This window comes from Nomascus leucogenys, chromosome 8 (assembly GCF_006542625.1).
Source record: "Nomascus leucogenys isolate Asia chromosome 8, Asia_NLE_v1, whole genome shotgun sequence".
Lineage (NCBI taxonomy): Eukaryota > Metazoa > Chordata > Mammalia > Primates > Hylobatidae > Nomascus > Nomascus leucogenys.
In genome coordinates, this window is record NC_044388.1 from 14,501,424 (window position 1) to 14,514,176 (window position 12,753).

At 41.7% G+C, this 12,753-nt stretch overlaps 1 protein-coding gene across 4 annotated transcripts in view; it reads right to left on the reverse strand.

Annotated features, from left to right (window-relative positions):
* PCCB (propionyl-CoA carboxylase subunit beta) overlaps positions 1–12,753 on the reverse strand; it is a 78,901-nt gene that overhangs the window by 28,264 nt on the left and 37,884 nt on the right. For all 4 annotated transcript variants that reach the window (XM_003265262.3, XM_012508456.2, XM_030816779.1 and 1 more), the window contains 3 exons: positions 8,530–8,638; positions 4,312–4,432; positions 1,547–1,628 (listed from right to left, as the gene is read on the reverse strand). In XM_003265262.3, the coding sequence (XP_003265310.1) occupies positions 1,547–1,628; positions 4,312–4,432; positions 8,530–8,638 (312 nt within the window). The remainder of the gene's footprint in view (positions 1–1,546; positions 1,629–4,311; positions 4,433–8,529; positions 8,639–12,753) is intronic.

A 12,753-nucleotide genomic window follows, 5' to 3' on the forward strand; every position in this document is an offset into this window, starting at 1 on the left:
CCTGGCATGAAAGGATCCTCCTGCCTTAGCCTCCCAAAGCATTGGGATTACAGGCATGAGCCCCTGCACCCGACAGAACTCTTATTTATACATAGACAGAATACAACCACATTTTCAAAACCCTAAATAAATGACAGAAAAAAATTACAAACAAGAGTATTTAATAGGTAGCAGGATATGAAACTTTTTAATGAGAATCAAGAGTTATCACATATACCTTAAGAAAAAGTTAGAAGATGGCAGAGTAGGAAGCACCAGGAATCTGTCTCCCCACCCAGGCAACAATTGCCTGGCAGAATCTGTCTGATGGAACTATTTTGACTCTGGCGTCTGTTGAAGGACTGCAACTTCCAGGGGAAGGATTGGACTGAAAATTGGAGTTAATTTCAGCTCTTAGCATAGTAGCAGCTACCCATCCCCCACCCCAGCTCCATAACAGATATTTCTGCAAGTGTCCCCGGAGCAGTTTGCACACAGCTTGCAGGAGCCAGGGTGGGCATAAAAGGACCCCGCCCTCCAAATATTGAGAATCTGTGCTTGCTAACTGCTGCTTCTCATCACAGAGGTGCAAAGAGGTGGGTGGTCACTGTTGCTACAACTCCCCACACTGCTGCGAGGCTCTCCTGCTTTGGGCTGAACTGACTTCCAAGGAATTTAAAGGGCTGACATCTTTTTACCATCTTCATTTTTTTTCTCTTTTTCTACTTTTGGGGGCCAGACATTAACAACTAGGACACTCAAAAACAACTGCATATACAGGGAAAATTAGAAAGTGATTGCACATGTCCCTGCAAAGGCTCAGAAAAGACCTAAGGAAGACCTTAAGGTTACATCTCAGGCTAATCCTTGGTGCAGGAAGAGACTACAAGAATAAAAAAGACAAAAACAATAACAGAAAACAGCAAACCCTAGGGAAGCGGGAGAATCTGACTTCTAGAGTTACCAGAGAGCCATCATGTTGTGTTACACAAGGACTACCAAGAGCACAGTGTACCCATAAGGAAGGCAATGGCCATCTACAGATGCCTTCAGTTTGCCCAACACTGTCCCCATTACTTAATGACCCAGGAATCCGCTGTACCAAAAAAAGCTACAAATGGCTCCTGTTTCCCACGGACCTCTACACACACAGTCCAACCTTCTAGGATGCCCTGTGTACTCTCTTCTCTATAAAGACAAAACCCCCTCTGAGCACAGGGCCCCAGTGATACCTAACAATGATCACTCTGGCCTCACTCTAGACTCTGTGGACATGGCCCCTAATTTATGCTCCTCAGAGGGCCTTCTAAAGACTCCTGAGCTCTGCTGGCCCTTACTACTCCTATCTCCAGCCCTCAAGTTCATCTGTGCCACTAGGGTATCTATAGCCACTAGGTCTTTCTAGAACACACTACTCAGTGGCCACTGGTCCTGTGCCCACCCTATTCCCGACCTGTGTTGTCTGACATGAAGGCCAAGTGGTCCAGTGCTTCCTCACTAGGCCGAAGCACAATGCCCATGAATGTGGCTGACTAGGACAGGCAAGACAAACAGATGTGGCACTTACAGAGTGTATGATGTCCACCATGTTGTAGGCTTTGGTTGATTCCAAAGGGACAATTGTGTCGAGCTCAGGAACCAGACGGTCACTTTAGGCAGAAAAAAGGCAGGTATAGTCAACATAGGAAGAGTCAGTTACCTTTTGTGGGAAGGGAGTGGGAAAGGAAATGGGGTGACACGTCATAGGGACTGGGCCAGTTCTGTCCCTGCTGGGCTTACAAAGCAGTCACCAAAGAGTCATTCCTTTGTAAGCACCATATTAACTGAACCTGGGACAAGTATCAATCCAAAAGACCTTCTGGCTCTCTTTTAGAGGAAAAAATGAGTTTATTCCTCTAAACATTATTCTTTCATTTATCTTCTCTGAATACCTCCTACATTGTAGGTACCGTGTAGGGCACTGAAGGACATTATAGTGAACAAGACACAGCCCTGGGAGATCCCAGCCCAACTTCCTGGAACATTAAAAGAACAAGGACTTGGAAATGCAAAGTCAGAGCTCTGCAGAAACCACTATAGGTTCACATTCCCTGTTAGGTTAATCTGCTAAAGCTCCTTTAAAAAGCAAAACTGCAGGCCCTCTGGGCAAAATCATCACAGACTGACCCGTCACATGCAGGCTCATGGACTCTCTCCTTCCTCCTGCATCCAACTGTCTCAGCAGAAAAGCTAAGCCAGAGCCCACTCCTACTCTAGAGGAAGACCCAGCAACTTGCCCTTCTCCAACCTCTTCTCTCCAATAGGCCTTCATTCCCTCCTGCCCAGTGTGGGCAGCCAGGGGCTACAGTGACCCTGACACATACTCCTGGGCTGAGGTTTGGCCTTGGGTCAGGCCATGTGTCCGTCAAGCCCAACTTTGCAAAAAGCTCTACGCTGGAAAACTAAGGGTAGCCCCACCTACTAATAAAGTCCTCCATTACTTTTCACTTGCCATACATATATGTGTGTGTATATACATATGTGTACATATACACATACATATATACATATATGCACATATACTCATACATATGTGTATGTATGTGTATGAACACGTGTAGATATACATATATACATGTGTAGCTATGCACGTATATGTGTATATATGCGTATATGCATATATTTGCTGATATACATATATGCATATGTGTAGATATGCATGTGTGTATATATGTATATATGCGTATATGCATATATGTGCTGATATGCATCTATGCATATATGTGTGGGCATGCATATATGCATGTGTGGGTGTGTATGCATATGTGTGGATATGAATATATACAAATGAATGCATGTATACACGCATGTGTGTATATATGTATGCATATGTGCACAGATGCATGCATGTATACATGCATATATGTATATACATATGCATATGCATATACATATGCATACATATACATACATACGCATGCATATACATACACATGCATATACATACATATGCATATATACATATGCATGCATATGTATGCATGTGTATGTGTATGCACAAATATGTATATACGTATACATGTATGTATATATGTATACATGTGTGCATATATGTATGCACACATCAACATGTATGTATATACACACATACATGTATACATATATATGTATATACACACATACATGTATACATATATGTATATACACATGCATATATATATGTACACATATATATGGATATATATCTCCCTTGGAATCATATGCAGAAGAGGTATGGCTGGGCCAAAGCGGGCTATTCAGACATTTCTGGGCTCCTGGGCCATAACACCTTCAAGTGATGTCCTAAACCCTTCAGGAACTCCAAACAGTTCAGAAAGGCTATACCCACAGCTCTGGACCTTGTGACCACTCTCCCCTCCATGACTACACACAGTGGGCCACTGGGTATGTCCCTTGTGGAGTGGGCAGAGGCAGACAAGAGTTAGGCCCTGGCAACAACTCTTCAGAGCATCCCTGGCCCAGACCAGGCCCCACAGGAAGGAGTCCAGGTTTAAGCTACAGGATAGCATCTGAAAATGACCTCTTCCCAAAGAATACAATTTCAAATCCCTTCTGCAGAAGAAAGTCCAGGCCAAGCGAGTGCTTATAATTTGGAGAGGAAATAAAATGGAATGGCTAGAGGTGTGGAGCAGTTCCTGGGCAGGGCCTCCACCTTGCTCTATGGTGCCTCCACAACAGGTAGTAGACTCCAACAGCAAGAGGAAAGGTCTTCACCAGATGGCCAGCAAAACACCCTTCCCCAGGACTGTCCCAGCCTCTGGCTATAAGCAGTATGCATAAACACGTTTCCTAAAGGGCATGCTGTTTGCATCATTTTACATTTATTTATTTCAAAAGGACAACTAGGTAGAGCCCAGGAACCAGTCACTTCAGACAGAAAAAAGCCAGGTATAGTCAGCAGAGGAAGAATCATGGCTCTTCCTTTTGTGTATGAGGGGAAGGAAAGGAAATGGGAGACTTCTTCATGGGGACTAGGCCAGACCAAAAAAAACTTCAATCTCCAATTCTAGATAACTTAAGAGTTTCTTAGAAATCAAAAACTTTTTTTAAAAATGTTTTAGGCCACTCTTCACCCCCAAGATATACATCAGATATTACAGAGAGGAAAAAGGTAAATAAAATCATCTTTCTTTGCTCCTATAGCCAAACATGACATCAACCCCACACCTGGGAGCCACTCCACCACATTCTGCTGCAACTTGCCCAACAAGGCAGACCCTGGGGGTCCTGTCAGGGCAGAGAAAGGCAAGCTACACTGCAGAATGAGAGAAGGTGCACCGGCCTACAACCCACCTGGGATCATGGCACTCACGAACGGGAGCCGGGTCCTGACTGCTCAGGGGCAGGTAGTTGAAGAAATCCCGGAGATTACACAAGGCATCAACATCATTTTCAAAAGCTCTGTGGGCCACACCTAAGAGAACAGGGAGCATATATGATGAGTCAGGGTACCAACCAGCCCAAAGCTGCTGCTTCATGCCTGACTGCACCCTTCTAGGGCATGTCAGTGGCAGACTGTGCTGATAGCTCTGTTCTCCGCACCCTCCACTGAGGATGTAATGCCACATAATACATACCTTCCAGGTGATCCTTCAACTCATGCAGCACGTGTTCCCTCTGTTCTGCACCCACACCTCTACAGGGGTCACACCTTTCTTTATTCAGGTCCTTGCTCTAATGTCACCTCCATACCCACTCCCAGACCCTTCACTATCCATCCCTATACCATGTGAGAGTTCTCCTCCTGTACTTTTCCCTGCATCATCTATTTCCCGGTTTACTGCCGGACATCTCTCCTGGAATATCAGCTCCAACAGGGTAAGATCAGGCCTGGCCAACATTAAGAATAATGCAGCTGGCAAACAGGTGCTCAGCAACAGTGGAAGGTAAGGAGGGGAGCCACCTGCCCCTAGTGAGGAATCAAGCCATAATTCTTGAAGAGCACTCTGAAATCACAGAGCAGCCAAAACAAGGCCATAGGTATGATGGAGAAAGCAGAGCCAAGAACTCTCTCCCCAGGTTCATCCCATGAGACTCCTTTCTTCCATCATTGCTCCTACAGTCTCTTGTCCACAAAGCTGCCAGACAGAGCTTTTTAAGTCAGATCGTGTCACGTCTCTACTCCAATGATCCTCCTTGTTCACTGAGCAGGCCAGTCACTCTCCTACCTGAAAGCCTTTGCATAAGCTATTCCCCTCTGCCTGCAATGCTTCCCACTTACATATCAATGCAGTTAACTCCTTAAAATCTGCTCAGCTCCTAACCTCAGTGAGGCCTACCGTTACCACCCTATTTGAAACTACAACAATCCCAGTCCCCTTTACCCTGTTATACTTTTTCCATAGCACGTATTGCCTTCTAACATACTGCATAGTGTACTTATTTATAATGTTTATTGTCTATCTCCTCTACTAGAATATAAGCCCCATATGGGCAGGGGTCTTTCTTTTGTTCTGTCCACAGATGTATTCCTAGCACCTAAAACAATGCTTCACACATAGGTACTCAATGAATATTTGTTTTGTTTCTTTTTTTACATTTTTATTATTCTATTTTAAATTTTTAATTCCTTTGCTATATGCCTTTTTCCATGTATTCTAAATGAGTATTTGTTGAATAAAAAGCATTTTCAGCATGACAGAATTCTTTCATTCAAAAAATATTTATAAATGGGCACAGCTACTTTGGAAGAGTCTGTCAGTTCCTTAAAAGCTAAACATCGAGTTATCATTTAACTCAGAAGTCAAAGAGAAATGAAAACATATGTCTACCCAAAAACTTGCATATAAATATTAATAGAGGCATATTCATGATAGCCAAAAAGTGGAAATGACCCAGTGTCTATTAACTGGTCAATGAATCAACTAGATGTGGTATATCCAACACTGGAATATTATTCGGCCATAAAAATGAATAAAGTACTGATTCATGATACAACATGGATTAGCCTTTAACAACATTATGCTAAGTAAAAGCAACCAGTTACAAAAGATCACATATTATATGATTCCATTTCTAGGAAATGTCCAGAATGAAAAAATCCACAGAGACAGAAAGTAGCCTGGTAATTGCCTAGAGCAGAAGTATCTGTGGTGAAATGCGGAGTGACTGCTAATGGGCACAGGGTTTCTTCTTGGGGTGATGCCAATGTCCTAAAATTGACTGTTGTAATGATTATGCAACTCTGAATGTATTGTAAAAACCACTGAATTGTACACTATAAATAGGTGTTTAAAATGCACGGTATATGAATTACATCTCAATAAAGCTGTTAGCAGAAGAGAAAAAAGAAAAGAGAAAAATATATGTACAGAGCACCTTTTTGTGCCTTGCCCTGGGGATACAGGGCCAAGTGCATCAGACACAGTCCATCGAAGAGCCTCAGGCCCAGAAAGAAAACCACATACTGCCCTACAATCAAAAAATAAACAAAACGTACTTGAGACTGTGCTACAGAAGAAACTTTAATGTCATGGGCAGACATTCATTACTTTAAGCTGTCAAGTAAAAAAAAAAAAAAAAAACCTCAGGTTACGTAAGAGTATGCCCATGCCTCTGTTTGAGTAAGTGTATGTGTATTCACGCTCACATGCGTGAGAAGACCGCAAGGGTATAACCAAAACATCAATAGTGATTCTCTGTGGATGATGGAATATCTAGCAGTTTTTATGCTTTGTATGTTTTCTAAGTTTTGTACTACAAACATATAATGCTATTAAAATGGGGAAAAATAAACAGCATATTTCATCAAATCTAAGACGCCATCAAGACCCAGCTTTATATTATATCCCAGCAAGAAAAACAGGTTGCTGCCTAAAGCCCTAAAACAATAGCATGGCATCAGGCTACGCTGGAGTTGATGCTAAGAAGTGTTCTGATTCTAGACATGTCTTAAAGATGGGGCTAAATGATGCTGATAGGTAAGGGAAAGGAATGAGTCAAGATCGATGCCAACCTGACACGGGGAGAAAATTTTTGTGGGTGGGGGATCAAGAGCCCTAACTTTTTTAAAACTACATTTCATCTAATCTAAGACTTCACTGATAAGACACATCTCTACTTTGGGGACACTGAGAAGAAACACTGACAATTAAATGCTGACCCAATGCCTTAACCACAGTACAATGAGGTGCATAAATCAGGCATGCCAGCCTCTTACTGCTGTAAAATCTCTCAAAGAAGCAATTTCTCCTGTCTTTAGTTACATTGCTGTGTGGTAGGTAATCCATTCACAGCTGGGTGGTTTCTTTTACAAGAAAACATGGAATTACAATAATTACTCCAACAGCTAACATGTCTTCACTAATATCAGAATCATGCCCTACTCCCAATTCCATGCCTTTCTGTTTAAACAAGAACTTTTTGTTTCAATGCTGAGGCACAGAATAATCTTTATACATTTTAAACTTGGTATGTAATCTTAAAGTTGTGAACAACTAGCCGGACATGGTGGCTCACGCCTGTAATCCCAGCACTTTGGGAGGTAGAAGTGAGAGGATTGCTTGAGCCCAGGAGTTCGAGACCAACCTGGGCAACACAGTGAGACCACATCTCTACAAAAAAATATTAAAAATAAAAATTACCTGGGTATGGTGGCACATACCTGTAATCCCAGCTACTAGAGAGGCTGAGGCAGAAGAATTACTTGAGCCTGGAAGACTGAGGCTACAGTGAGCTATCATTGTGCCCTGCACTCCAGCCTGGGCAATAGTGTGAGACCCTATCTCAAAAACAGAACAAAACAAAAGCCAGGTATGGTGGCTCATGCCTGTAATCCCAGCATTTTGGGAAGCCAACAAGGCGGGCAGACTGCTTGAGGCCAAGAGTTTGACACCAGCCTGGCAACATGGTAAAACCCCGTCTCTACAAAGAAAAAAATACAAAAATTTGCTGGGTGTGGTGGTGCATGCCTGTAGTCCCAGCTACCCAAGAGTCTGTGGTGGGAGGATTGCTTGAGCCTGGGAGGCGGAGGTTGCAATGAGCTAAGATTGTGTCACTACACTCCAGCCTGGGCCACAGAGCTGGATCCTGTCTCAAAAAAAAAAAAAAAAAAAAAAAGGAAGTTAACAACCATGACCAAATTCGTGAACACATGATTCATGACCATCATGCACCTGGCCAATGATTGGAAAACACTTATGTACTCTAAGATATACACCAACCTTAGAATAAAAAATGTCACAATAAGGTATTTTTTTCAAAGGTTCAACTGTACATATATAAATCATACCTACTTATAATCACCATTCCAGCAACTAGCTTTAAATTGTTTTAAAGAATAACCAGGCATTACTAATAGCGTGTTATTTAATAAATTTTATACACTAAATCCACCTTTATCACTATATCTGTAAACAATACACGGTACTGTAGTACAATAGACTGTACCACAGTCTTCCCAAATAAAGTCTGCCAATTAAGTAATATTTCTTAAAAACTGCCACCAGGCTCTTTGGCAATACCCTCTTCTCAATGTTTGAAAACAACAAGGTCATCTTCAAGGCCTCTCACCTGACATGGTGGTGTGGGTCTTGGCACCACCGAGCTCCTCCTGGGTAACATCCTCATTGGTGACAGACTTCACAACATCAGGGCCAGTGATGAACAGGTAGGAGGTGTCCTGAAATAAAAGATTTCCAGAACGGTCAAACTCAGAGCATCAGAGCTGGTCACAGCCTTAGAGTTGATTCAGCCAAGATGACAAATACAGAGAAGATAGTGACATGGCCGAATGAGGATAGGATGTAGCTTAAAGATACGAATCCAAACTAAAGACCCAAGTTTTCCCTGCCTCATTGTCTTTTTTAAAAAATTTCTGTTGCATGGTTCTACCTCAGCAAGTTAACTTGCAGTGTGGCTAACATCTCAAGGTCATTCATCTGTAGAACACAGTAACAGATGAACACAGTGGCTCTTACTCAGAGCTTGCTGTGCACCAAGAAGTTTTTTAAGCACTTCACAAAACTGTGTCACTAAAGCCTAAGTACTATTATCACCCTCATTTACATATGAGGAAACGGCGATATGGAGACTGTATGCAACCAGTCACTTTAAATGGAGTTACTTAAGAATATTGATAAATCAGTGGGTTACAGTGGTTCACATCTGTAATCTCAACACTTTGGAAGGCCAAGGCAGGAGGATCACCTCAGGCCAGGAGTTCAAGACCAGCCTGGCCAACACAGCGAGACCCAGTCTCCATAAAAATTTGTTTCAATTAGGTAGGGCTGGTGGCATGTGCCTGTAGTCCTAGCTATTCAGGAGGGTGAGGTGGGAGAATCACTTGAGTTGCAGTGAGCTATGATTGCTTGCACCACTGCACTCCAGCCTGGGTGACAGAGTAAAAATCTGTCTCAAAAACAAAAACAAAAAAACTAATAAATCAATGCTTTGGTATTAGAGAGTGATAGGCTTTTAATTTCTAGTTTCTAATATATAGATAATATAAGCACACTGCATAAAATTTAAACAGAGGAATAGGAGATACAGTGGAAAGTCTACAGCCCAGCCCTTACTTCCAGGCCTCCAATTCTCCTCTGTCAGTTTCTTCTCTCTACAGAGACACCCATGCATCCATATATATATATATATTTGCCCTCTTATTATCTAACACAAACATTATCTAACACAAACACTTTCTTTCTTTTTTTTTTTTTGGAGACGGAGTCCTGCTCTGTCGCCCAGGCTGGAGTGCAGTGGCGCGATCTCGGCTCACTGCAAGCTCTGCCTCCTGGGTTCACGCCATTCTCCTGCCTCAGCCTCCTGAGTAGCTGGGACTACAGGCGCCTGCCACCATGCCCGGCTAATTTTTTTGTATTTTTTTTTAGTAGAGACGGGGTTTCACCGTGGTCTCAATCTCCTGACCTCGTGATCTGCCCGCCTCGGCCTCCCAAAGTGCTGGGATTACAAGCGTGAGCCACCACGCCCGGCCTAACACAAACACTTTCTAATGCAAACATTTTCTTCCCAACACATTCTTTCTAACATAGTGTTCAATATACACTGTTCTCAAATTTGTTTTTCTAGCTTGAAGATCATTCTATTCCGTATCAGTATAGCAGGATTTGCATAACTTTCACCAATTGATGGTCATGAAGGTTGTTTCCAAAACTTTAGTATAATAAGCAATTCTGCAATAAGTATTACTACAGTACTCTCTGAACTCACTATTCATGTTCTTTGCCCATTTCTAACACATCACTGGCTTTTTTATATACTAAGGAAATTAGTCCTTAGTCTATCATATGCATTATATCACTCTTTTATCTTATGGCTTCTTGGTTTGAAATCTTGCTAGAAAGGTCTAGCTACAAAAGTCTTCCCCACTTCACACAGACTTCTAAACAAATGTTTATAGCAGCCTTATTTGAAACTGTTAAAAAAAAAAAAAAAAAAAAAAAAACCTAGAGACACAAAATTTCAGGTTTCCAGTCCAGCACATAAGAAGCTGAAAGTTGATACTCCTTCCTAACGAATAAAAAGCTGAACAAGTTGCAGGGGAAAAACCAACAGCTTTTCTTAGGTCCATCAAAAAGGTGAGGTCGCAGAACAAAGCACCCCAAAACTGGAGACCAAATGGCAAATGCAGAAAATTGAGCCTTGCAGGGTAGAAACGCACAAGCACAAATCTCCCCCAGAGCCAGGGCTGATGTAGGAAAACCAGAACTGTAACTGACAAATTGCTGGAGGCCCAGCATGGACAAGTCAGAGAGATAAAGACTCCAGGGCCGGCCAGTCATTGGGGCTCCCACACTTTTGTGAGTTTTACCTCTAGGAACTCAACAAGGTTCTCACAGTGATTATCAGAGAAAAACTCCCTCATGCTTCTGACATGCATGGGGGAAAAAAAAGACACCCTTCTGAAATGCACCAGAGCATCATTCTTAACAGGGTCTGCTCTCAGGCAAAACTATGTAACGAGAGCCTAACCTGCTGAACTTTTATCAGAAACTGCTGACCCGAGGGAAGAAAAATACCAAACTCAAGCCAGCTCTTGCTTTCCATGTAGAAGAGGGGAAATGGCCAGCCCCAACCCGCTCTAGCCACCCTGTCCCACCAAAAAAGTACAAGAGACTGAGAGACACATGACATTCATAGTTCAGAGGCACAGGCTCACTAAAAGACTGACACCTACTCATAAGACTACAGAACAATTCCTCCTCCCCAGCTCCTTATCATTACTAACGGCCTATTTACAATAGTTCCAGCTATCATATAGTATATCATGTCCAGCTATCAGGAATAAGTCATAAGACATACTAAAAGACAAAAAACGAAGTTTGAAGAGAGAATAAGCATCAGAACTGGAATCAGATGTAGCAGAAATGTTGGAATTATCAGACCAGAAATTTGAAACAACTACAATTAAGATGGTTGCCAGGTGTAATGGCATGTGTCTGTAGTCTTAGGTACTCAGGAGGCTGAGGTGGGAGGATCACTTGAGCCCAGGCATTCAACACTAGCCTGGCCAAGACAGCAAGACTCCATCTCAAAAAACAAAAATTAACAAAATGGTAAGGGCTCTCATGGATAGAGTAGACAGCAAGCAAGAACAGATGAGCAATGTAAGCAGAGAAATGGAAATTCTAAAAAAATAACTAAAATATATCAGGGATTAGAAACACTGCAACAGAAATAAAGAATGCATTTGATGTTTTTGGGTAGACTGGGCATGCTTGAGGAAAGAATCTCTGAGCTTGAGGGTATCTCAAGAGAAACCACCCAAACTGAAAAGCAGAGAAAAAAAAATGGATCAAAAAAAACAAAACTGGAGTATCTAAAAACTGTGGCACAAATTACAAACGATGTAACATATACATAATGAGAATTCCAGAAGGAGCAGAAAGAGAAAAAAGAACAGAATATAGGAAGCAATAATGACAGAAAAGTTCCCCAAATTGTCAGACACCAAACCACAGATCCAATAAACTCAGAGACCATCAAGCAAGATGAATGCCAAAACAAACAAAAAAACTACACAGAGAAAGCTAGGTGTAGTGGTGCACACCTGTTGTCCCAGCCACTCATGAGGCTGAGGCAGGAAGACCATGTGAGCCCAGGAGATTGAACCAGCCTGGGAAACACAGGGAGACCCCCATCTCTAAAAAAACAAAAAACAAACAAAAAACAAAAAACTACACTTAGGACATTACTTCCAAACTACAGAAAATCAATATAAAGAAAATATCCTAAAGGCAGCCACAAGAAAAAAACATTTTGCCTACAGAGGACCAAAAATAATAATTATATCCAAATTTTCTTAGAAACCATGCAAGAAAGAAGAGAGTGAAATGAAATATTTAAAGTGTTGAGGGGAAAGATCCTACCAACCTAGAATTCTGTACTCTGCAAAATTATTCTTCAAAAGTGAAGGAAAAATACAGACCTTCTCAAACAAACAAAACTTGAGGTAATCTCCTACCAGTAGATCTGCCTTGCAAAAAATGTTAAGCAAAATTCTTTACAGGAAAGGTAAATGATAAAGATCAGAAACTTATATCTACATACAGAAAGAAAGAGCATTCAAGAAGGAATAAATGAAGGTAAAACGAAAACTTTTGATTCAAAGTAATAATAGCAAAAATTCAATTATGCACACATTCAATTATGTACAATTCAATTATGTACACATCGCTTCTCAGCCTTTTGGCTAAGATCAAGTGCAATTATGTACACATATTTTATATATACGATATGAGGGATAGGAGGAAGGAATTAGAATGATTTTGCTGTTAT